The sequence below is a fragment of the Bufo bufo genome, chromosome 2, assembly GCF_905171765.1.
Source record: "Bufo bufo chromosome 2, aBufBuf1.1, whole genome shotgun sequence".
Classification (NCBI taxonomy): Eukaryota; Metazoa; Chordata; class Amphibia; order Anura; family Bufonidae; genus Bufo; species Bufo bufo.
The window spans coordinates 244565841-244593091 of record NC_053390.1 but is presented as its reverse complement, the minus strand read 5'-3'; the positions used below and the strand labels follow the sequence as shown (position 1 = coordinate 244593091).

The 27251-nt window shown below is 45.5% G+C and overlaps 1 protein-coding gene across 1 annotated transcript in view; it reads right to left on the bottom strand.

Annotated features, from left to right (window-relative positions):
• Nucleotides 1-11053: 11053 nt before the first annotated feature.
• The window catches only part of TRMT2A (tRNA methyltransferase 2 homolog A), a 66429-nt gene continuing 50231 nt past the window's right edge, over nucleotides 11054-27251 (bottom strand). Inside the window, exons 11-13 of the mRNA XM_040416307.1 lie at nucleotides 27059-27155; nucleotides 11460-12711; nucleotides 11054-11366 (exon numbers count right to left, since the gene is read on the bottom strand). Coding sequence (XP_040272241.1) covers nucleotides 12468-12711; nucleotides 27059-27155 — 341 coding nt within the window. The 3' untranslated portion in view covers nucleotides 11054-11366; nucleotides 11460-12467. The remainder of the gene's footprint in view (nucleotides 11367-11459; nucleotides 12712-27058; nucleotides 27156-27251) is intronic.

The following is a 27251-nucleotide window of genomic DNA, read 5'->3' as shown; positions in this document are numbered from 1 at the left end:
ATACTTATGGTAGTTCTTATAAATACAACCTTGCTTCGTACCAAGAGCATTTAATGACAAATATATTTGGCTAGAAAACTTATTTGGGTGAAAATGTTTGGGTTCCTTTGGAGCCACTGAAGGTAGCGTGCTTATCTAATCAAGCCATTCCATAATTGACAGGTAAAACAGGCCATCATTTTTTACTTATTTTTCTATAATAAACTGTAGAAGCCTGGTACCTAAATAGAAATGTATTTTCACTGTGCATGTATATATTTTTTTTCTTTAACCATCTTTTGTGGCTATACAGGAGGGGTTTTGGGGAGTTCAAGATTTACAGCAGGATTCTATGAATGGGCTTTGGCATTTCATTTTTAAAGGGGTTCTGCAATTATTTTAAACTGATGATCTATCCTCTGGATAGATCATCAGCATCTGATCGGCGGGGGTCCGACACCCGGAACGCCCGCCGATCAGCTGTCTGAGAAGGCAGCGGTGCTGGCAGTCGTGTCGCGGCCTTCTCGCGGTTTACCACAGGCCCAGTGACGTCACGACTAGTATCAATGGCCTGGGCGGGGCTAAGCTCCGTTCAAGTGAACAGCGCTTAGCCTCGCCCAGGCCAGTTGATACTAGTCGTGACGTCACTGGGCCTGCGGTAAACAATGAGAAGGCCGCGGCGCTACTGCCAGCACCGCTGCCTTCTCAAACAGCTGATCAGCGGGGGTGTCGGACCCCCGCTGATCAGATGCTGATGATCTATCCAGAGGATAGATCATGAGTTTAAAATAACTGTAGAACCCCTTTAATGTTCTTTACATATAAGTCTGTAATACTTCTATTGAAGCTACGTTCACATCTGCATGAGAGGCTGTGTTAAAGGACCTATGTAGAATTATGCCTCACTCACACGTCAGTGATTGTGAGCTAAAACCAGGGTTGGAGCCTCCACAGACATAAGGTATAAGGGAAAGATCTGCTCCTGTTCTGTGTTTAGAGCCGCACCTGGTTTTGGCTCAAAATAACAAATGGAAATCGCCAAAACACTGACGTGTGAATGAGGCATTCGTTTAAAAAACAGGACAAAATATAGCATGCTGTGCTGTTTGGTCGGCAAAATCCAAGCTGATCCCATTATAGTCAATGGAGTCCATTTGGCAACATTTGTTTCCATCATTTGATGGCTCCGGCACTTCTTTTAATTATGATGTTCTGCTCCTATAACGGAACGCTCTTTAGCAATCACCTGGCAACTGCCGCCGATTGTCCAATGAACGCGCAAACGCGAATCTTTTGACGTGTTAAAAAATTATCGCTTGCAGGCGGCAGATTGTGGTGTCTAAGGCTGGGTTTACACGAGCGTGTCCGGATGTGTCCCGGTGTATTGCGGCAAACCCGCGCGAGTAGGAACACAATTGCAGTCAGTTTTGACTGCGATTGTGTTCCGATGTTCAGTTTTTATCGGGAGGGTGCAATGTGTTTTGCACGCGCGTGATAAAAAACAGACTCTGGTACCCAGACCCGAACTTCTTCACAGAAGTTCAGGTTTGGGTTAGGTGTTGTGTAGATGTTATTATTTTCCCTTATAACATGGTTATAAGGGAAAATAATAGCATTCTGAAAACAGAATGCTTAGTAGGTGATCAATTGAGGGTTAAAAAAATTAAATAAATTAACTCACCCTCTCCTCTTGATCGCGTAGTTACCGGTCTCTTCTTTACTTCTTTAATGATGAGCTATGGGCTAAAGGACCTGTGGTGACGTCAGATCACATGCTCCTATCACATGGTTCATCACCATTAATGTGCAAATGGACTAATGCACCCATAAAAACACATTAGTTAGACTTTTACATGTGTATTTTTGCATCCATTGTAGTCTTGAGTTCGGGGAAAAAAGGATATAAAAGCGCAGTACACTTTGCTTTTCCATCCCGCAGAATGCAGTAAAAAAAAACATATACGTTAGTGTGTGTGTATTCTTTTTTTTTTTTTTTTTTTCTTTTTCAATGGTGATGGATGCCACTATATGACATCTGTCAGAGGCATCCGTTTAACATATACGTTACATCTTTTCTATGTATTAAATGCATTCCTGGTGTTGCTTTACAAATACTTATGTAAAGTACTAACCAGAATACTGTCATGTGAAGGTTGCCGGTTGATTTGCCGGCTGATTTTCAGTCGCAGAGATTTTCTCCAACAAAATATGCCAGCAACGAAATGCAGTTGAAAGTTTTTTTTGGGATTTAGTTAATTTTCATGGCAAAGAAGGACTATGCAATTCATCTGATCACTCTTCATAACATTCTGGAGTATATGCAAATTGCTATTATAAAAACTTAAGCAGCAACTTTTCCAATTTCCAATATTAATGTAATTCTCAAAACTTTTGGCCACGACTGTACATACAGTACAGACCAAAAGTTTGGACACACCTTCTCATTCAAAGAGTTTTCTTTATTTTCATGACTATGAAGCCATCAAAACTATGAATTAACACATGTGGAATTATATACATAACAAACAAGTGTGAAACAACTGAAAATATGTCATATTCTAGGTTCTTCAAAGTAGCCAAATATGACATATTATTAGTTGTTTCACACTTGTTTGTTATGTATATAATTCCACATGTGTTAATTCATAGTTTTGATGCCTTCAGTGTGAATCTACAATTTTCATAGTCATGAAAACATAGAAACATAGAATGTGTCGGCAGATAAGAACCATTTGGCCCATCTAGTCTGCCCAAAAAAAAATAAACTCTTTGAATGAGAAGGTGTGTCCAAACTTTTGGTCTGTACTAGGGCTGCACGATATATCGCAAAAGTAATCGAATCGCGATAATCGGCAAATGCGATTTGGCCGACCCGAAAATGCCGCGATTATATATGAAGGGGCCCCTATTGATAAAAAGTCCTCTGTCCTATTGATAACAGGTCCAGCCTCTGTACTTACTATCACGATGAATGCACTGCAGCGACGAGCGGGAGCGAGCGAGGCGGCCGGCCGGCGCGTGACTGACGTCACTTAGTCACGCTCCTGCTTCCTGAATTAAGTGGGAGGAGCGTGACAGTGACGTCAGTCACACGCCGGCCGGCTCGCTCTCTGCCGCTCTCTGCACTGCAGTGCATTCATAGTGAAAGTACAGAGGCTGGCCATTTTATGAATAGGAGAGTTATGTGCGCAGTTTAGGACACATAGGGCCATGAGGGGGACCAGCATGATATGCTATATGTGTGTCTTATGGTGGCTCCATGTGTCATAGCACACATCCCCTATAACAGCGCCCTCCGCAGGTCCCCCATAACAGCGCCCTCCGCAGGTCCCCCACATAACAGCGCCATCCGCAGGTCCCCCACATAACAGCGCCCTCCGCAGGTCCCCCACATAACAGCGCCATCCGCAGGTCCCCCACATAACAGCGCCATCCGCAGGTCCCCCACATAACAGCGCCATCCGCAGATCCCCCACATAACAGCGCCATCCGCAGATCCCCCACATAACAGCGCCATCCGCAGATCCCCCACATAACAGCGCCATCCGCAGATCCCCCACATAACAGCGCCATCCGCAGATCCCCCACATAACAGCGCCATCCGCAGATCCCCCACATAACAGCGCCATCCGCAGATCCCCCACATAACAGCGCCATCCGCAGATCCCCCACATAACAGCGCCATCCGCAGATCCCCCACATAACAGCGCCATCCGCAGATCCCCCACATAACAGCGCCATCCGCAGATCCCCCACATAACAGCGCCATCCGCAGATCCCCCACATAACAGCGCCATCCGCAGATCCCCCACATAACAGCGCCATCCGCAGATCCCCCACATAACAGCGCCATCCGCAGATCCCCCACATAACAGCGCCATCCGCAGATCCCCCATAACTGTCATACCCAGCCGCGTCAGCGGCTCATATGGGAAAATCCAAGCAAATAGACCTCTAGCACAATTCCCTTTAAAATATCGCATCGTTATCGCAATTTTTAGGGCCCTAATCGCACAAAATTCCCATATCGTGCAGCCCTAGTCTGTACTGTATATACATTTTTTTATTATTATTTTTTCCATTTTTTTGGATCTATGGCTGAATTTAGCTAAGAGAAAAAAAAAACTGCTGCGCGATTCCAGCCTCTTTTCTTAAGGGTAGGATCACGTGGTCAGGTTTCCTGGGGCAGTTTTGGAAGCCAAAATCGGAGTGGATCATAAAAGGCGAGAAAGTATAAAGGACAGATATGACTTTGCCTCTTTTTTTGAATCCACTCCTGGTTTTAGCTTCCAAAACTGCACGCAGAAACCTGACCGTGTGGCCATACGCTAAGGGCTCATTCAGATGGCCGTATGTTGTTAGCAAAAATGCGGATTATTTTTTTGTGGACAGTTCAGCATGGATTGCATTCCGCATTTTTGTAGATGCAATAGACTTCAATGGGGTCACGTCCTGATTTTCACACAAGTTTGTTTTGCGGAGCCGTGGAATGGAAGAAAAGGACCCTATAGAAGTCAGTGGGTCTGCATCTAATCTACAAAATTGCGGATCAGATGCGGAAAGCAACATACGGCCGTTTAAATGTGCCCTAAGGGTTCATGCACTTGAGTGATTTTCATGAACAGAAGCAATGCCTGTTTAAAACTGCAAGCAGCTGAACTGGAAACCGACCTATTAGGGTAAATGCACACGATCAGGATTGTGTGCGGATTTGCATGCATAAAATCCGCACCGTAGGTTATGTACATTGTATTCTGTGAGAACTTGAAATTCTCATGCACACGATGCAGATTTATTTTTTTTTATTTTTTTTACGCACGGATTTTGACCTACGTTGCGGATTTTAAAATCAGCAGCTCGTCAATTATATATAATTTTTTTTTTCCTGACCGGATTTTCTCCATTCACTTCAATGGGGAGAGGAAAATCTGCATGCGAATCCACACTGATTTCAGTATGGATTGTCCACACATATATCCTGAAAGTCAATGCGTTTATGCACAATATTTTTTTTATGCACAATTGTTTTATGTAAGATAAACGCCATGTCCTAGATCTTGTTTCACATACGACTTGCCCATTCTGAATCTGAACCACAGAGAAAAAAGCGCATTAAAAAATGATATCTCTGTGGGGAAAAAAGCAAAAACTTATTTATTTTGCTCACTTAACAAATTGGCAGGAAACATGGAAACAAAACTAAAGGAAATATGTCAGTTTTTCACTGACAGAATTCTGATTAGTTTAAAATTCTTATTGTGCATGAGCCCTGTGACCCACCCTTAATTGATTTACATTGCTTCTAAGGCCTAGTTTACACTTAGGCTGGGTTCTCACTTGAGCGTTTTACAGCGCGTTTGAACGCGCTGAAAAACACCCTACCCTCAAACAAGTTCTTGAGCTTCTTTGGGGCGTTTTGACACGCGTTTGTGGCCATAGGACACTGCAGTCAATCACACAAACGCGCGTTTACTATTGCTAAAAACGCGTGTTAAACGCGCATATCAAATACGCTCAGGTCTGAACCCAGCCTTAGGCCTCTTTCACACGAACGATATGGATTAGGTCCGGATGCGTTCAGTGAAACTCCCACCATTTTGCAAGTTCAGTCAGTTTTGTATGCGATTGTGTTCAGTTTTTTCCACGCGGTTGCAATGCGTTTTGATGCATTTTTCACGCGCGTGACTGAAGGTTTACAAACAACATCTCTTAGCAACCATCAGTGAATAACGCATTGCATCCGGATACAATGCGTTTTTCACTGAAGTCCCATTCACTTCTATGGGGCCAGGGTGGCGTGAAAAACGCAGAATATAGAACATGCTGCGTTTTTCACGCAACACAGAACTGATACGTGAAAAAAACGCTCATGTACACAGACCCATTGAAATGAATGGGTCAGGATTCAGTGTGGGTGCTATGCATTCATGTCACGCATTGCACCTGCATGGAAAACTCACTCGTGTGAAAGGGGCCTTAAAATGTAACTGTCATTTTTTTATTTGCTAGTTTATTAGAGAAGGGCATGTATACCTGAGTTAGTCTCCATGATTGTCAAAAGATCTGTAATTACCTTATAATAACAGCTTTCATTAATGTCTTCTATCCCTTTCCACTGCTCCCTTAACCCGTAGAATCCCAGCGCAGGGGTCCGGCAGTCACTGATAGCCAGACCCCTGCTGTATGCCCTTGCATGGCCGTGGTCAGCGCTGACAGTGGCACATGCGGGATCCTGCCGGGTGCGGGTGGCCATCGGGTCCCTGCGCTGCTGTGATGGGGGGGAAGGCAGACCGATGCCTTCTGTGACAGCCTGTAAGATCCAGCCCCCTGGATCTTACGGGAAGCAGGCTGTAAGTGTATTACAGTGTGTAATACACTTACAGCCAATGCATCACAATATAGTATTGTAAAGGGGATCAGACTCCTAAAAGTTGAAGTCCCAGAGTGGGACAAAAAATAAAGGGAAAAAAAGTTAAAGTTAAAAAAAAAAAAAAAAAAAAAAAGTTTCAAGTAAAAAAAAAAAAAAAAAGTCCTTTTTCCAAAATAAAGTAACAAAAAATTGTAAAAAAATAGGGGAAAAAAAGAAAAGTAGACATATTGGGTATTGCTTGGCTCTATAAAAATATTACATGACCTAACCCCTCAGGTGAACACCATCAAAAAATTTAAATAAAAACTGCTGAAAAAAAAACTACTTTTTTTTGTCACCTGACATCAGTAAAAGTGCAACACCAAGCGATCAAAAAGGCTTATGCACCCCAAAATAGTACCAATCTAACCGTCGCCTCATCCCACTAAAAATTAGCCCCTATGTAAGACAATCGCCCAAACAGTAAAAAAACAACTATAGCTCTCAGACTATGGAGACACTAAAACATGATTTTTTATATATATTTTTTTTGTTTCAAAAAATAGTGTAAAACTTGTACATATTAGGTATTGCCATGTCCGTAACGACCTGCTCTATAATATCACATGACCTAACCCCTGAGGTGAACGCCATAAAAAAAAAAAAAATGCCAAAAGCCATTTTTTTTGTCACCTTACATTACAAAAAGTGTAATAGCAAGCGATCAAAAAGTCATATGCACCCCATAATAGTGTCAATCAAACCGTCACCCAAAAAATAAGGCTCTCAGGGAATGGCAACACAAAAACAAGATTTTATTCTGTTCAAAAATGATTTCCCTGTGTAAAACTTAACAAAAATAAAAATTATAGTCATATTAGGTATCGCCGTGTCTGTAACAACCTGATCTATAAAAATATCACATTATATACCCCCTCAAGTGAATGCTATTTTTTTCACCTTGCCTCACAAAAAGTACCACAAAATACCAATCACAGTCACCTCATCCCTCAAAAAATGTGCCCCCACATAAGACAATCACTTAAAAAATAAAAACCAATGGCACCCATAAACCTGTCCATCAAAATCTGCGCTGCAAAAGCCATATGGCGCTCCTTCTGGAGTCCTGCCATGTGCCCCCATCACATATGGCGTGTTGCTGTATTCAGGTGAAAATGGTTAACAAATTATGTGGTGCTTTTTCTCCTGTTACCCCTTGTGAAAATAAAAAATTTGGGGCTAAAGCAGCATTTTATTGGAAGTTAAGAAAATTTTCATTTTTACAGCCAAGTGTTTCCAAATTCCGTAAAACGCTAAAATCCATATGGCGCTCCTTTCCTTCTGACCACTGCCACATGCCTATAGAGCAGTTTACCGCCACATATGGAGTATTTCTGTAAACTGCAGAATCGGAGTAATATATATTGAGGTTTATTTTGCTGTTAACCGTTGCTGTGTTGCAAGAAAAAAATGAATTAACAATTTTGAAATTTAACCTGCATTTTCCTTTAATTCTTGTGGAACACCTCAAGGGTTAACAAAGTTTGTAACATCAGTTTTGAATAATTTAAGGGGTGTAGTTTCTAAAATGAGGTAATTTATGGGTGGTGTCCATTACCTAAGCCCCTCCAAATCACTTTATAACTGAATTGGTGCTCCAAAAAATTGCTTCTAAGCCTTCTAACGTCCTAAAAAAATAAAATGACATATACAAAATGATGCCAATGTAAAGTAGACATATGGGGAATGTTAAGTAATAAATATTTTGAGGTATCACTTTCTGTTTTAAAAGCAGAGAAATATTTTGTTTGAAAATTGCGAATTTCATAATTTTTGGTAAATTTTGGATTTTTATTCATAAATAAAGGTGAAATATATTGACTCAAATTTATGACTGTCATGAAGTACAATGTGTCACGAGAAAACAATTTCAGAATGGCTTATATAAGTAAAAGCGTTCCAAAGTTATTAACACATATAGTGACATGTCAGATTTGCAGAAATCGGCCTGGGATTTAAGGTGAAAAGTGGCTCGGTACTGAAGGGGTTAAAAGACAGTTGCTATGGCTTGTCTGTCTCTGGCTAAGAAGACGGAGGGGCGGTCATTCACACTGCATGCCTGCATTAGGCTTCAGAGTGAGGAGGCGTGTCTCAGTAATCTAATCTGATTGGCTGGCAGGGAGCTGCTGGCTACAGCAAGTGTGTGTGAAGGGAGGGAAGGCGGTTTTGGCCTCAGAGAACTGGCAGAGGAGCCATCTTGAGAAGGTCCTCATTTTGTAAATGTTACAGCTGTAACTAAGGGAAAAACTCAAGGAAAACAGTGGTATGTGAAGAAACGAAAGATTGCTTTATGCATAATGCTGCTGCATTTTTTTTTTATGTAAACATGACTGTTACACTTTAAGTGTTTTGTTCAGTGATTGTAAGCCAAAACCAGAAGTGGATAGAACACAGATGAGGGATAATGGGAAGATTTGTACCTGGTTTTGGCTCACAATCACTGATGAAAATCGCTGATCAAAACACTGACTGTGTGAACTAGGCCTAAACACTCATGCGCACTTTTTTTTTTTGAGGCCTATATGCGGAGCCATTCACTCAAAAATATTCTTGTCTGTTTTGCGGACAAGGATAGGCATTGTTACAATGGATCTGCAAAAAAAACTGATGCAATAAGGATGTTATTCATATATTTTGCGGGCTGCAAAATACATACTGTTGTGTGCATGAGCCCTTAGGCTGGGGCAAATGAAGGTTGCAGTGTTGTTGCACAAGATTGACAATGGATGCTTAATTCGACATTCACAAAAAAATCAGACCATTTTTTAGACCAAAATGCAAGTAGCTTGTGCCGCAAGAGGCCGCTGACTTTTCAGCTGTTTGGTTGTTTCTACAACCAAATGACAGATCTAATGCAGTCACATTGACCGCAAATTGCAGACAAGTCGATCCTGAGCCTTAGGTCGCTTTCACACAGTCAGTGTTTGGTCACTGATTCTCATCAGTGATTGTGAGCCAAAACCAGAAGTGGATCCTGCAACAAAAAAAAGTATAATGAAAAGATTGAAATCACCGACCAAACAGTGACTCTGTGAAAGCGGCCTTAGTGTCCACATTTATGGATGTTTTTGGTGTTTTGTTGACTACTAATAATTTTCTTCCAACTTAGAATTGATTGTACAGGAGTTTTTATGAGAAATAATCTTTTATGGTGAATGCCTGATCATTCTTTATGGAATATATAGACGCCTGTTGTACATTTATTACCTCAGAGGAACACTTTATAGACTGACAAGATCACTATAGGATTGAGCAATTGGACTGCTGCAGTCTGTTCGGCCTTTGAAGGATCACTTTTCCCATTCTCTATGGGTAGAGAAAGTCCTTCAGCTCACTGAAATTGTGTTTACAAACCATATGCATTACTACGTCTAGCCTTGCATAAAAGTTTTTTACTTATTGTTTTATTTGTATGTGCTCATCGCTTGCTCTGTTATACTGGAATTCTAATATCTATTTTGGTGCCTGACACTTTGGTATTAAACTTTCTTCCTTATTAATACAGATTGATTTTTCCATTTCATCGACAGACTGTCTGCATTATTCTCGCTTTAGACAATGTAACATGACTTTTCCCTTTGTTATATGTTGAAATACTTTGAGAATAAGGTACTGTCAGAGTAATATACAAACCTAAAAGGTATGAGAGCAGACAAGCTGTTTGGTACTTGTTGTATGCAGAAACCTATTCAACTGCTTGGAACCTTATCTAAGGAGCTACTTTACTAGAAGCCACTTAGACATAAATTCTTCATTTATGTATATTTTTGATGTTCCCGTGTGTGTGTAAATATATATACACAAATCCTAATATCCAGGCTAAGCTATAAAGAAAAGAAAAAAAGACAACCTGTTTACTAAGTAGAACTGATTAAGGTCATTATGTTCCATGACCTAGTGAGGCCAATGCAAATGAAAGGCTTGGTTTTTCTCCAGCCAGCTGTATTAACTGGTATAAGTATTGTCTGCGCAGTGATAACTTGTAATCTAATTATACCTAATCAATGGTTATGTATGAATTATGTGGAGTGACTGTCAAATACGTGACTTGTTAAACTTGACATATGTTTGAAATGGGATTCTGCTCTTAATACTGGTGTAAATCTTGTGCACTTGATCCTTGGTATTGTGTTTTTAAAGTCTTTTGGTTTTCGTTTTAAGCAATAAAGTTTATTACAAGACAATTGTTTCACTTTTTGCTTTTTTATTGTAGTATAGTTAGAAATCTACTTACAGTACTTATCTTTCTTTTTATTCTATTCCATAATGCAATCTAAAGGTGATCCTGAGTTTTTCCTTTCCTCCATTGTTTGACACAAAAGGCTGAGGTGTGGAAAAAGAATAGCTTTCTGCAGAAGAAAACATCCTCCCCTGCCATTCCAGTGTCTCTAGTGAACAACATGTTCTTCATTTTTCTTAATATAAAAAAATATATAAAAATCAATAATAAAAGAGAAAAAATAAAATCTTTAGCAAAGACAGCTCTGCAGTGCAGAGTGTCTTGCCTCCTTGACACTAAGCAAAAAACTGGTAGTCGCTCGCTCCAGGCTGAGGGTATAGCTGCTGGAGGAGGGGCTTAACAGTCTTTCACTTAGTGTCACGCCTCCTATGGAGATGAGCTATACCCAAGGTTTCCTGTGTCCCCCAAGGAATTGGGCGAGAAATCTAGATTTGATGGGACACTAATCACTGTTTTATGAACCAACAATTTGGCATGTCATTTAAATGTTTAGTTTTTGGCCAACCCATTCAGGTAAAGATGCTAGAATTTGCATGTGCTGCTTGTAGTAAGCTTTGTTAGTAAAGGCACAACAGATACTTTGGTCAAAGATGTCTGATAAATCCCTTATAACATTAAAGGACATCTGTCAGCAGATTTGTACCTATGAAACTGGCTGATCTATTCCATGCGCACTTGGCAGCGGAAGGAATCGGTTTATCCCATGTTCATATGTAACTACATTGCTGAAAAACGGATCTTTTAATATATGCAGATGAGCCTCTAGGAGCAACAGGGGTGGTGGTGTTACTCCTAGAGGCTCTGCAACTGCTGCACCCTCGCCACTTTAACAGGGCCAGGCAGTGAAATGTGAACACGTCTGACCCTGTCAAAGTGGAGTGGACACAGCTGTTGCAGAGAAAGCAGAGCCTGCAGGATTAATTAAGGACTACGGCCCCGTTGCTCCTAGAGGCTTATCTGCATATACTAAAACAATTTGTTCTCAGCAATGCGGGCACATATTAACATGGGACCAACACAGATGCCTTCAGCTGCTTAAGCGCACATGTAACAGGCCAGCCAGTTTCATAGGTACAAATCTGCTGACAGATACCCTTTAAACAACTGGCCAGCCTCTGTCTTCACTGGATTTTCGCTTAACCATGCTAGTCCAAGTTTATGACAATGGTGAGTGGGAGCAGAACAAATAATGGCACCACTGAAATCCTACATGTCAGGGGACAAATCCAGAATAGTGTCATCAGAAGCTCCCAATACACATTTGATTTGTTGGTAGCTTATACAATGCTGTTATATTGGAAGGGGTGGATATAGAAGGAAGGGAATTTTAGTAGTGGTTTAGCTGAAAGTCCATTAGCACCAATTTTGAATGCAAACAGAAAAATGTATTTTATTTTAGGACATAAAGAAAATTTGCATATTTATTTCACAGAACCAACAATATAAAAGTAATTTTGAGCTCTTACTACCGGTATATAGGAAGCAGAAGTCAATGCTAACATGAATGTCACAAAATTAGTGGCAATATTAGGAAACAATTACATTTTCAGCTCCAGTATAACACAATTTAATGGTAGACCTCCTTGAATACAGATGTGCGCACTACTTTGTCCACTATGGACCAATGCATCAGCTATCGCTCTAACTATCACCTAGGATGGGTGATACTGTTGTGTATAGTCTGCAATACATGTAGTTTAAAAAAAAATAATGATGATTTACCAAGTAAGATAATGTACATTTTGCAGTACTGATTGTAATAAGTCTGTCCCGTAAGCTATTGATATACTATAAATGTTAATGGTTAAAAAAAAATGTAGTTCAACGGTATGTGCAGATCTAGGCATTTATTGCTGGTGAATCAGTATGGCATTCTTTTTCTGTATTGCCATCTTGCTGACAACCCTCTGTCTGTTCATGGACGACGTCTGGGGCAGAATTACTGGCACTCTCGGTATACTCCACTCTTTCAAAAAGAATGAGAAGTTCACAATGTGGGGTTTGAGGAAAGAGGTCCACAGCCATAGCTCTGGTAGGTCTAAATGGACGACCTTTTACACGGTTTGAAGGAGCCCGGCACAGACTTTAAAGACAAAAAGGTAGAGAAAATTATTATATATGGTATTCATATACATACACACCAGATGACTTATACAGTGGCAACCGCCAGTAATCAGCTATTATTCCCAGGTGAGGCCACTGGTGGTCACAAAGAGCTTCATGTAATGCAAAAGCATTAAATTACCAACCTAGGGCCCCTTGCAGACGAGCGAGTATTCAGCACGGGTGCAATGCGTGATGCAAACGCATTGTGTCTGCACTAAATCCAGACCCATTCATTTCAATGGGTCTGTGTAGACGAGCGTTTGTTTTCACGCATCACTTGTGCGTTGCGTGAAAAATCGCAGCATGTTCTATATTCTGCGATTTTTCACGCAACGTTGGCCCCATAGAAGTGAATGCGGTGCATTTTTCACTGATAGTTGTCTAAGAGATGTTGTTTGCAAACCTTCTGTTTTTTATTACGCGGATGCAAATCGAATTAAATCGCATTGCACCTGCGCGATAAAAACTCTCTGCAATCGCAGACAAAACTGAATGAACTTGATTGCAAAATCGCTAATTTTTCACTGAATGCATCCGGACCTATTCCGCTCACGCTTGTCTGCAATGGGCTCAATATATTGTTATTTTGAGCCCTCTAGATATATACACTACAATCAGTCAAATGAGGGGAATCCTTAACAATCCAATCCCAAGTACATTAGTAGTGAAAAGTGCACCAATAGAAAACAAAAAGCACCAGTTAAAGGGGGTTATCTGGAAAATGTTAATGACCTATCCTCAGAATAGATTATTATTATTCGATTGGTGGGGGTCAGAATCCCGGCACCCCCATTAATCAGCTGTTACAGCTCATGGAGCACCCAGCCTCTTCTAACAGCTGATCGGCGGGGGACCTAGGTGTCCGACCCACACCAATCTGATATTGATCACCGATTCTCAGGATAGGTCATCAATATTAACAGATAATCCCTTTAAGAAAACTTTTTTTCCCCTCCAGTCGTCTCCACAACAGCACACCTGAAACTGCCCCCAATCTGTGTGGATAGTTAAAACACACAAACAGTGGAAAAGGTCTTTGGTTGTAAAAATGAATATGCAATATTGGGCTACATGCACACGACCGTATGTGTTTTGCGGTCCACAAATGAAGGATCCGCAAACAAAAAACGGATGACATACGCATGCCATCTGTTTTTTGTTTGCGGATCCATTGTAACAATGCCTAAAACAGACAAGAATAGGACATGTTCTATTTTTTGCGGACCCATTAAAATCCAAAAAAATAATGGAACGGACACAGAAACAAACTACGTTCGTGTGCATGTAGCCTTAGAGTTTAATACTTCTGCTGGTCTATTTTGAGGTATTAACACGTCCTTCAGTTTAGATCCCTCCCTATAGTTAATTCGTTGGTAGTTCTCGTGTGTGCGGTCATGGAGACGACTGAGAAAATAAGTACTTATACTTACCGGTAATTGGGATTCCTGGCAGGCACCCATAATTCCCACCTAATGTTTAGCCTTTTTATTTTTTTTTTGGGGGGGGGGGGGGAAGAGGGGTTTACAATGTTATTATTTGCATGTCTTCTGCCTCGGAGGTTCTTGGTAAATCACTGCAGATGGGGAGGGGCCTCTTCTCTGCTGGTCTGTTTTTCCTGTCCAAACAGTGCAGTGGCAATTTCAGGTGTGCTGTATCGCATGAAAAGTTACATTTTTTTGGGGGGTATTTTTACTGCTCCGTTTTATAAACTACAGTCGGGGGGGGGAGAATTATGGACGTGTTCATTCTTGGTGTAGATTTTGCATTGAATCCACAAAGGTGGGTAGGATCAAAAACCACATGGAATTTTGAAGCGAATTTTGCATAATATTTTTTCAGAACAAAAACTGTAATAGCCTAACGTAATTTTTAAAATCTGCTACTGAAAAAAAACAAAAAAAAACACCATGTGTACAAAGTTTGCACATGGTTGAGTTTTTATATTGAAATCAATTTGAAGCCGTTTTTCTACTTCTGAACCAGTGGCATAGAGCACCTGCCTGTATGACTCCAGTACTGGAAAAAGGAGATTTTTGTCTAACTTACCAGTAAAATCTCTTTCTTGCTCTTCATTGGGGGACACAGGAACCGTGGGTATAGCCATGTCCTCTTGGAGGCGTTGACACTAGATAAAACTGTTAGCCCCTCCCATGGCAGCTATACCCCCTCCAACCTGGAGAGAGCTTCCGTTTGTGCACAAACAGTAGGAGAGGCAAGTTGACCAACGAAAAAACGTGGAACCCCAACAATGCCAAGGAACCAACAACGGGGTTCTAACCAACACTGCCGCAACTGTGGCCGAACAACAATACTGGGTGGGTGCTGTGTCCCCCAATGAAGAGCGAGAAAGAGATTTTACTGGCAAGTTATACAAAAATCTCCTTTTCTCGCCCATATTGGGGGACACAGGAACCGTGGGATGTCCAAACGCAGTCCACAGGGAGGGAAAAACCACAGACCCATGGAACCAAGCATCCCTGCAGGCATCTAAGAAACTGCCGCCTGCAAGACCATAAGTATGCACCTGGTAGAATTTGTGAATGGGTATAAGGAGGACACGTAGCTGCTTTGCACAGCTGTGCGACCGAGGCATGATCCTCCGAGCCGAAGAAGCGCCCACCGTGCTGGTGGAGTGAGCCGTGACACCTAAGGGCGGAACCCTGTTCCGGGCGCAGTATGGTTCGGTACTAGCAGACCGAATCCAACATGCAATTGCCACCTTGGAGGCCGCCAATCCCTTGCGAGGACCCTCCGGATGACAAAAGGGGTTCTGTACGCCGCAAGGGACTGGAGGCTGCCAAATAATAAATCAGCCCTGACAACGTCCAATGATGTAACTCCCTTCCCTAGGGTGGGAAGGAGAGGGACAGTGAAGGAAGGACAATTTCTTTATTGATATGGAAGTCAGAGACCACCTTCGGGAGAAGAAGGAATGGGCCGGAGAACCGCCTTATACTTGTGAAGAACCAGGAAGGGTTCTCTGGGACACCCGTCTGATGGATGTGATAGCCACAAGAAAAAAACTACCTTCCAGGACAGGAGTCGGAGAGAGATCTCCAGCAAGGGCTCAAAGGGAGAAGTCTGTAGCGCTGAGAGGATTATATTTAGATCCCAAGGCGATAGGAGGCGGACAGTACGGAGGAACCGTATGTGCCACTCCCTGAAGGAAGGTTTTCATGGCACCAGGGGACGCTGGAAAGCTGTGTCCCCTAGGATAGAAGCACCAATACTTGACCCATCAAGGAACTAAGGGCTAAAGCAAGATCCAACCCTGATTGTAGAAAGGATAGGACCGTGGGGAGAGAAAAAAAACAGAGTGAGAGGATGTCCCGGCTTCCACAGAAGCCCAGGAAGGACCTCCAGGTCCTATAATAGATCCTGGACAATGCAGGCTTCCTGGCCTGAATCATAGTGCGGATGACATCCGTCGAAAACCCTCTCCGCATCAGAATGGCGGATTCAATAGCCACGCCGTTAAATGAAAAGACCTTAAATGCTGATGTAAGACCGGACCCTGAGAAAGAAGGTAGTCTCTGAGTGTCAGTGACCAAGGGACGTCTCCTAGAAGGAGAACGAGGTCAGCGTACCACGTGTGACAGGGCCAATCTGGAGCGATTAGGATTGTCGGAATGCCCTCCATCCTGATCTTCCGTAGAACCCTGGGTAGGGGGGAAAACAAGTAAGGAGGGAGAACTCCTTGTGAAGGAAATATCAGGGCGTCCACACCACATGCTTTCTAATCTCTTGCTCGGGAGAGAAAGGAGTGAAACTTTCGTGTAGATACTGTTAGCACATCCGGGACCAATGGAAGGAATCCCTGTAGAAGGAGGGATGTGGTAGGCGTGGCCAGTCGGGACCGGAGCGCCACAAAACGAATACCCCGTGCAAATGCAGATGAGAGAAAGGTAGTAACGTAGGAGCTACCAAGGCTTGCAGGGTGGCCATGAGCCAGAGGAGGAAAAATGAGATTTTTGTATAACTTACCAGTAAAATCTCTTTCTCGCTCTTTATTGGGGGACACAGAAAACCGTGGGTATAGCCATGTCCTCTAGGCGGCGTTGCCACTAGTAAAAGCTGTTAGCTCCTTCCCTGGCAGCTATACCCCCTCCAGCCTGGAGAGAGAGCTTCAGTTTGTGAGAAGCAAGTAAACCAACGAAAAAATGTGGAACAGCAACAAAGCCAAGAACCGAACCAGGTTCTATCCAGCAACAGCCACAACTGTGGCCGAACGACAATACTGGGTGGGTGCTGTGTCCCCCAATGAAGAGCGAGAAAGAGATTTTACTGGTAAGTTATACAAAAATCTTGTTTTCTTGCCCATATTCATTGGGGGACACAAAAAACCGTGGGACATCCAAGAGCAGTCCACGGGGAGGGAAAACCACAGACACATGGAGCAGGCGCTCCTGCAGGCAACTAAGAACTATCGCCTGCAAGACCACGCGGCCCACGCAGCAACAGACGATGCATAAGTATGCACCTGGTAACTCTTGTGAACATGCTTAAGGACCGGGAGCCACCTTACACAACTGTGCAGCCGAAGTGCAATTCCTTCGAGCCAAAGATGTGCCCACCGCTCTGGTGGAGTATTCGTGACCCATAAGGTTGGAACCCTGCCTCGGGCGCAGTACAAAATTTGGCACGCGAATGCCCCTTGGAAGCCGCCAAACTCCTCCGAAGACCCTTCGGAATGACAAAAGGGGGATCCGTACAGCGGAGGGGACCGGAGGCTGTTAAACAGATCTGCAGAGCTCTGACAACGACCAACGGTGTAACTCCATGTCCTTAGGGTGAAGGAGATGGGCACAGTAAGGGAAGGACACTTTTTCCGTTAATATGGAAGTCAGAGACCCCATTCGGAAGAACAGAAGAGGCAGCGAAGTCCTGGACCCCATGAAGAACCAGGAAGAATTCTCTACAGAGAGCGCCGCCAACACAGACACCCGTCTGATGGAAGTGATAGCGACCAGAAAAAAAACTACCTTCCAGGACAGGAGTCGGAAAGGGAAAAAACCCTCCACAAGGGTTCCAGGGAACCTGAGAGCGCTGGAAAGGATAGAAGGCGACAACGCCTGACTCTGCAAGGACTAATGGCCAGACCAAGGTCCAACCCCGATTGCAGAACAGGACCGTGAGGGAGAAAACGAAGTGGCAGAACATTTTCGCTTCCACAGAAAACCAGGAAGGATTTCCAGGTCCTGAATAAGTCCTGGACGATGCAGGCCGGCGGAAGACAGCCGCCGAAAAAATCTCTTCGCATAGAACGGCGGTCCTAATAGCCATGCCGGCAATGAAGGTCTAAAATACTAATGGAAGATCGTACTCTGCGAAGGAAGGACATCACAGAGTGGCAGTGACCAGGAAGTCCCCTAGAAGGAGACGAGGTCGGCGTACCACGTGCGACGACCAATCCCCAGGGCGACTAGGATAGTCGAATACCCCCCATCCTGATCTTCCGTAGAACTCTGGGTATGAAGGGGGGAAAACGCAAGGAGGGAGAACCCTTAACAGAGGAATCAGGGCGTCCACTCCGCAAGCAGCTGGATCTCCGCTCGGGAGAGAAAGGTGGAAAGTTTTCGTGCCAGTCTCGAAGCCAAGTCCACAGGTCCAGGTCCGAACTTCCATACCAGGAATGGAACGCCTATCAACACGGCAAGACGTGACAGAAAACTCCGCTCCGTCTGATGTGGGGAGTCTCACAGTCTACCCCCGGAATGGGGGGTGGAAATTATGATCACCAGAGGGCTGACGTGACCTAGGGCTTAGTGATGTCGTAAGAGAGGAACGCACCCAGGACCATTGAAAGGATTCACCTGCAAAGGGAGAGATGTGGAGCGCAACACATCTCACCAGCCAGGTCCGAAACACTAGAATAGAAGGCCACTAAAGAATACCCCGTGCAAATCCCGATGTAGCCAGGGATTGAGTGGATGTGCCAAAACTCCGCCAGAGGAGGAAGTCAAGTAAGGGGAGCCACAGCTGCATCGCTAGCCCATACTCCAGTAGGGGAGGGGGCCACACCGCAGAGGCCACCAATTCAGATCTAGAAGAATCCGCCACCTGACGAAGGAGCTGTGCAGAAAGAACCGTAGTATACAGTGGTAACGCAGATACCACTCACCCAAAAACAGCCAGCGCTTGCCCCGTTGCGCAAAACGAAAGGGAAGCCGTGAGGGCCAACCACAGAAGCCATGGCACCATACTGCCCCAGTTAAAGAGGACCTTTCACTACTCTACAAACTAAAAACTAACTATATCAGTGGGCAGAGTGGCGCCCAGGGGTCCCCCTGCACTTACTAGTATGTCTGGGCGCCGCTCTGTTCGCCCGGTATAGGCTCCGGTGTCTGCAGCTCCCTCTGTTGTACTGGGCGGAGCTTTTGTATTAGGGTTGTCCCTTGCTGCAGCGCTGGCTATGAGCTGTGCGCTGCGACTGGCCAGCGCTGCAGCAAGAGACACGCCTCATACAAGAAATCACTCCAGTACAACAGAGGGAGCTGCACACACCGGAGCCTATACCGGGCGAACGGAGCAGTGCCCAGACATACTAGTAAGTGCAGGGGGACCCCTGGGCGCCGCTCTGCCCACTGATATAGTTAGTTTTTAGTTTGTAGAGTAGTGAAAGGTCCTCTTTAAGAAGAGCTAGCTTTAACACTTTATCTGGAAGGGCTCTGAACAGGAGCAACAGCAAGCTAGCGTCAGGGCAAAAAAAAAACAGCTGAGGGGGGACTACAGAGTCAGTGAACACTCGACTCGCTGAAATATACTCCCCAGAATATGCGCAATGGCAGATGCATTACGTATTGATGAGGACAATGTCCTGAACGATTGGAACCGAAGAGGCCATGGAGAAGGGTGGTCTAGGACACATAGGTGTTGCTAGGCAACCCCTCTGAAAAACAGAGGATGTCACAACCATGCTCCAAACCAGCACCGAAGGATTAGAAAGATACCAAGTGGAGACTGCGATCGTAGCCACTGGCGGCACCCATACACCGCAGATGCAGAGCACCGACATCCGCGGGAATTGACTGTTGCCCCGTCCCTCCTGAAGAAGCTAAGGCATCTAGAGCCGTAGCGTAGATGAACTGTAGCAATCTAAGCTGCTCAGGTATGCCCTTGTAAGTGGATCACTCGTGGAAGGGGATTGCAACAGGAAGCACGGTGATGGGAGAAAGACTGATGAATACGGCAGGGACAGAACCCAGTGGAGATGCAAGGCTGCCACCTACAGAAGGGGGGGGGATGCATACGTCCAGCACTAAAACCAATGTAACTGTACTTAGTGCACCTACCGCAGGCGGCAGAACATAAGGCAAGCACTGTATCCATAGTAGTGCAATCACTCCGCCTAAGGAAGGGGTGACGCCTACAACAGGTGCTGCCAGCGGAATTGGTCATGCTTACGGTAGGGAGATTACGCCGTTTATGGAAGGGCAATGCATATGGCGAATCCAGCGCCCTGTGAGAGTGCAATTACCGCACCAAGGAAGGGGTTATGCCTACAGTAAACACTGTAACTGGTGATAATGCCAGAATGCCCAGTATAGAACCAGCCAATGCATACGGTACATGCTGTACCTTGTGGAATGCCACACTGTCCCCTAAGAAGGGGGAAAAAACGCCCACTGGCGTCACTAAACAGCGCTCTAGCATTTAATTCAACTATAATGCCTACGGTAGTATTGTATGCAGCAGTGGTGCAATACTCCACCTGAAGGAGGGGGGTAATGCAAAAAACAAGGACTGCTGGCTACCGTGGACGCAATCTTAAGATTGCAACGGATTCGAGAGAGAGAGAGTACGAAGCACAATATCTCCCCCCCCAATCTGGACCGAACCTCTCCAGGAATGGAGAGGTGTGTCTGAGCGAGACCATAGGGAGGAAAAGGGGGGAAGGGGGTGCGGAGGTGGCCGAGGAGAACGTTCTGCTCTGGCCCTCTTACTCGCAGATTCAACCGTTTGAAAGCTTGCCCGTGGCGGCTGTAGGCCAGGCAGGTGGGAATACATCAACTAAATTACCCAGAGGGTGGAGTGGGAATTAGAGGCCCGTCCACTGGAGTGGGCAGGCGGAGCCTGCATCAACCAAACGGCCCCGGAGGATGTATGGGAACTCCCAGATGTTTTCCACTGGATCACGCAGATGGAGGATTATCAACTAGACAACCCCGGAGGGTGGAATGGGAACTTCCAGAGGTTCTGCGCTGGATGGCACAGGTGGCTTTTGTTAACCAGACGACCCCGGAGGGTGGAATGGGAATTTTTGGAGATTCTGCGCTGGATGGCACAGGTGGCTTTTGTTAACCAGACGACCCCGGAGGGTGGAATGGGAATTTTTGGAGATTCTGCGCTGGATGGCGCAAGTGGAATAGATCAACCAGACGACCCCGGAGGGTGGAATGGGAATACTCCGGCTGTCCTCCCTGGATCTGCGCAGGTGGAGGATCTATCACTAACAACCCTTGGATAAGGAACTATGAAAGGTCCTCCTTCGTCCGTATAGGACACGGGCCCTGCTTGGTACCACACAGACAGGGGTGGGAAGGGGGGTGGCCTGTGGTGAGAAAACTAGGATGCCCAAACGACAAGTGGGCAGAAAGGGGTTATCTGTTTTAACTTAGAGGCACCTTTTACTGAAGGCAGAATCCTCAGAGTATCTGGAGCAGGCTGCATAAAGTGGCCGGCCAGAAGGGGTTAAGCCGCCTTGAGGAAGGGGGCGGGGCCAAGCGCTTGGGGGGGGGGGGGGGTGAATGGCGGGAATAATTTGCGCCTGTATTAACACCCTAGCGCCCTGACACCTGCGATCCTACCTAGGGGGGGAGCTTTGCCGCTCCCTTTCCTGTTTTCTCGCCTGTGCATGCCCACCCCAGGGGTGGCTGGATCCGCATGATGCGCACGGCCGACCGGAGTCAGTCTGTCAGCCGGGGAGCAGAGGTACCGGAGCAGTGCCCCTTCACTGTAGCACGTCCGCTCCCGGAAAGGGTGGATTATGCGGTAGTGTCGGGGACGGAGCGGGAACCTCTTCCGCTCCCCCTGTGCAAGCCTGACCAGACATTCATGGCCTCAAAACTTCCTTTTCCACAGCGCAGTAAGCGATAGGCTCCGCCCCCGATCGAGGCCCATGTCTGTGCCCCAGTGCTACCAGACGACCCCGCTTTTCACAGAGACTGTGTGCGGCCCTGCCTGATGCTGTTTTAGATAAACTGCTGCCGCTTTTAAGAATGAATCCTTTGGATCACTCGTGGTGAAGTAGGGGGGTTGGTTTTGAGCTTGATGGTTAAGCTGGCAGGGCAGGCGGGCAGTTCGATGGCCTGGAGCAGGCATCTACTTATCTTTCCAGCCGCCATCTTCACCCTTCCTCTCGTTCCAGCAGGGTCACCCCTTCAGCTACCGGTACCGTAGTGGCGGGACGTTGGATTGAGGGACTTGGACGGGTGACCCCTTGGCTGGCGGGATACAGGGGAGCGAGGCTGCCCTGGTCCACTTTGTCTCTGTGGGGGAGGCAGCAGTGCGGGTGACCGGCACTGGTGCAACTCGACCCCGGGAGAACAGGGAGGCGAGGCGTCCACGGTTTCCCATCTGAAAAAGGAAAAAAAAATAAAAAAATTAAATAAAAAAAATCTTCAGGAGAGCCCTGCAGAGCAGGGAGGTCTTGCCTCCTATTGACACTAGAAAAAACTGAAGCTCTCTCTCCAGGCTGGAGGGGGTATAGCTGCCAGGGGAGGAGCTAACAGCTTTTACTAGTGTCAACGCCTCGTAGAGTACATAGCTATACACACGGTTTTCTGTGTCCCCCAATGAATATGGGCGAGAAAAGACAGAAGAATAGGCTAGGTCTAAAGCCCATTCCCCATCTGAGACCGGCGCTATACAGAAGTAGCCAAGGATTAATTGGCTGTGCAAAAAAAAAAAACTCTGCCTGAGTAGGAAGTCAGACAAGGGGAGTCACACTGTATTGCTAGCCCCATACCACAGCAGAGGAGGGGGCCACCCGCAGAGGCTACCGAATTCAGTGCAAGAAGAGTCCACCACCTGACTAATGAGCTGTGCAGAAGAACCGAAGAATGTAGTGGTAACGCAAATACCACTTTCCCAACAGTAGCGAGTGCTTGCCCCGTCAGCGCAAAACTGAGGGGGAGGCCTAAGACTATCCGTAGAAGCCACGTAAAATACTGCCTGAGAGAAGTAGAGCTAACTTAAAAAACTCTACCTGGAAGGGCGCTGAACAGGAGCAACTGACAAAGCTAGCGTCAGGGTAGGACCCCTAACTGAGGGGGATGTCCCATGGCAGAGACTACAAATTCGAGCATTAGCGACAAAGCTGCACCTGTGGAGAGTGGCAACTTAAGCACTTTCCTAGAGAAGGAGGAGTGGTGGGTAGAGAATACAGAGTCAGCGAACACTCGACTCGCAGGAACATACTCGCCATATATGTGCAATGGTGTACGCACTACGCATTGAAGCGGACAATATCATAACCAACAGGAATGGTGGAGGCCCATGGAGATGGGGGGTCTCTGGGACACATAAGTGATGCTAGGCAACCCCCTGAGAAGAGAGGATGTTATAAGCATGTTCAAGAACCCGCGCCAAAAGAAAGAAGGATAGCCACCGTATCCACTGGGGGGCCCGTATACCACTAAAGTAAGAGTACCGAGCACCCGCGGGTACCGACTGTTGCCACGCCCCCTTGTTAAATAAGCGAAGGCACCTAGAGCCGTGGCGTAGTTGAATTGCAGCATCCCAAGATGTTTAGTTATTCCCGCTAGTGGATCACTTGCGGAAGGGGTTAATGCAACAGGAAGCACGGTGAAGTGCAACACTCCGCCCATGGAAAGGGATAGCACGACAGTCGGGACCGTATGCAATGGTAGTGCAATTACTCTACCTATGGAAGGTGGAATGCATACGGCAAGTACTTAAGCCAGTGGTAGGGGAATACTCCACCTATGAAGGGGGGTTAATGCCCACGGCGGGAACTAGTGCATATGGCGAGTCCTGTACCCCGTGGGAGTGCAATTATTGCACCTAAGTAGGGGGGGGTAATGCATACCGCACACAATGTAACCAGTGATAATGTCATTGCGCCACCTATGGAAGGGGCTAATGCATACGGCAGGTACTGAACCCAGTGGAGATGCAATTCCGCCACCTACAGAAGGGGGCATGTATACGCCCGGCACTGAAAACAGTGTTATTGTACTTAGTCCACCTTGGCAGGGAACAATGTATAAGGCAAGTACTACATCCCGAAGAAGTGCGATTACTCCGCCCATGGAAGGGGGCAATGCATACAACAAGTACTGCTGGCCACCCTAGGACGCAATCCTGGGAGACTGCTTCGGATTCATTTCAGGGACTGAATCAGTGATTTCCCTTCCCCTTCCCCCCCAGACTGACCATGGGAGGGAGGGTGGGGGTGCGGAGATAGTAGAGGAGAAAGATATCCTGCTGTGTTCCGCTTGCGCGCAGGTGTACCCCTCAGAATCACGCCCCTGACAGTTGCGGACTGCGCAGGTGGGGGACTTATCAACCAAAATACCCAGGAGGTGGAATGGGAGCTTCTAGAGGTCCGTCCACTGGATTGGGCAGGCGGTGCATTATCAACCAAACAACCCCGGAGGGTGGATTGGGAAGTTCCAGAGATCCTCCCCTGAATTGCGCAGGTGGAGAATTATCAACCAACGACCTAGAAGGTTGGATTGGGAACGTCAGAGCACCTTACTGAATTGCACAGGTGGAGAATTATGAACCAACGACCCAGAAGGGTGGATTGGGAATGTCTGAGGTCCTCTGTTGAATTGCGCAGGTGGAGAATTATCAACCTAACGACCCAGAAGGGTGGATTGGGACTTCCAGAGGTTCTCCACTGGATCCCTTGAAAACTATGCCAAGAGGGAGGGAGTGGGAAGAGGGTTAATACTTACCTAGTCCCGTGTACTGACCTCATCTTCTGTCCTGCCGCCATCTTCACCCTTCCTCTTCTCCAGCAGGGTCACCCCTTCAGCTACTGGCACCGTAGTGGCAGGACGCTGGAAGAGGGACTTTGATGGGTGACCCTTCTGCTGGCATGATGCAGTGGAGAGAGGCTGCCCTGGACCACCTTGTCTTCTTGTGGGGGAGGAGGCAGCGTGGCGGACCAACTCCTAGCGTGCTCCCCCGGGAGAACAGGGAGGCTATGCGACCACCATTTCCCACCTGAAAGAAAAAAAATTAAATAATAAATCTTCAGGAGCTACCCGGCAGAGCAGGGAGGTCTTGCCTCCTATTGACACTAGAAAAAACTGACGCTCTCTCTCCAGGCTGGAAGCGGGTATAGCTGCCGTGGGAGGGGCTAACAGTTTTATCTAGTGTCAACGCCTCCTAGAGGACATAGCTATACCCACGGTTCCTGTGTCCCCCAATGAATATGGGCAAGAAATGGTACAGGCTCCATGCACTCAATTTGTCAAGTACATGAGGGCTTAGTGACTTGTCTTAACAAATTTGATGAGTTCCAATGACAACCAGCAGAACTGTGAATGCTGACTACACTACAGGTATTGACCTGGGATCAGTACAAAAATAGTGCAATGCATTTACAAAGTTAGGGTTCATGCACACAACTTTTTTTTTTGCCAAAATTATGGATGACGTCCGTGTGGCATCTGTTTTTTTTTTTTGGTAGATCCATTGTAACAATGCCTATGCTTGTCGGCAAAACAGACTAGAATAGGACATGTTCTATCTTTTTTGCGGAGCGGCCATGCAGACATACGGAAACGGAATGCACACGGAGTCCTTTCCTTTTTTTTTTTTTTTGTGGACCCATTGAAGTGAATAGTTCCACATACGGGGCGCAGAAAAAAAAGGGAACAGACAGGGAAAACAAGAACATTCGTGTGCATGAGCCCTTAGGGTAACTTCACAATAATGTTTAATGGATCCGGCCAACTGTTCTGCTAAAAAAAAAAAAAACAGCCTGCCAGATATTGCCATTCTCCTCTGGAGAATTCTCTATATAGTGCTGGCGATGTGCGGTGTTTGTGTTTGGCGGTTTGCAATTTGCGGACTGCAAAACACTACAGACATCTGAATGGACCCTAATACTGCGCCGCTCGGCTCATCGAGCAATTGTGATTTTTAAGCAAGCTTAAAAATAGTTTGCCGGCGGCAGATTGTGCTGTCTAATTATGATCTGTCACCGGTAAACCACTAGACAGTATGGGGACGACCCATGGCATAACGATAGCTCCTGCGCAGCATGGGGAGGAGCAAACAGGCGATTGCTGGGAGGGAACGCTTCCCTCCCAACAATTGCTTGCCCAATTAGCCTGTGTAATTCAGGCTTTAGACCACACCAGTCTTAAAATTGTGCAAAATTTATCTCAGTGGCTCACAATATGTATATGGTGGATCTTGCTAGATTTAGACACTTCTGTGATCATTTATCAAACTGGTGTAAAGTAGAACTGGCTTAGTTGTCCATAGCAACCAATCAGATTACACCTTTCATTTTCTAAAGGGGCTGTCAAAAATGAAAGGTGGAATCTGACTGGTTGCTATGGGCAACTAAGCCAGTTCTAATTTTCACCAGTTTGATAAATGACCCCATTTAACTTAAAGGGGTTGTCCCACGAAAAATATTCTACAGTTTCCAAACCAGCACTTGGATCTGAATTATTTTGTAATTGCATGTTATTAAAATTTTAGCACAGCCACTGATTTATTCAATAAAATGTATCTGTATAGCACCGCCTGCTGTTTGTTTTTCTCTCATTATTTTGTCCAGCTCACTAAGATGGCCGCACATGCTCACCTGCTTCGCTTCCTGAGCTGTGATAGGGAGAGCTGAGACACGCCCCCTTATCTGCAGCCGACAGGACACTCCCCTTGAGCTGCCAGCTTGATATAAATCTAGCAGAGCAATGAATGTGGAGATCTCTGGTTCCAGGTGAGGCACAGGGCTGGTTCTAGCTTTGTTAAAAAGAGATGGTCATGTACTATATGATGTCTGATTTTCATTTTTTACTATAGTCATGGAATAGCCCCTTTAATATTATCTATTGTTTGTCAGACTTTGCAGAAAAATTTTGGAGCATGCTGCCGCATTCCTGCTAAGCTACAGCCTTCCCTAAGTGTCACACCCTGTCTAGTGAATCACAAAAAAAATGTCTAAAACACTAACTTAATGTGACAAGGCATCAACGTTGTGATGCAAATGTAACCAGAATTTTGGAGTGTTTAGCTTAGTAAATATCCCCCAATATATTCTCTTCACATGTTGGACCATTACCACTCATAACTGGTATAGCTACAACTACAATTATTTCCATGGCATAACTTACTCTACAAAGTTGTTCAATGCCGCCTTTGGATTGCAGGAGACATAGATCAGACGTTTCACATGTTCAGCTTTTCGGATTGCAATAATTACTTTGGAATCTGTAAATGTATCATTAAACACATCGCTGGATATAAACAGTGATATATATAGAATAAGATGTCTCTGAGAAATGGAAGACTGGAGATAAGAATATT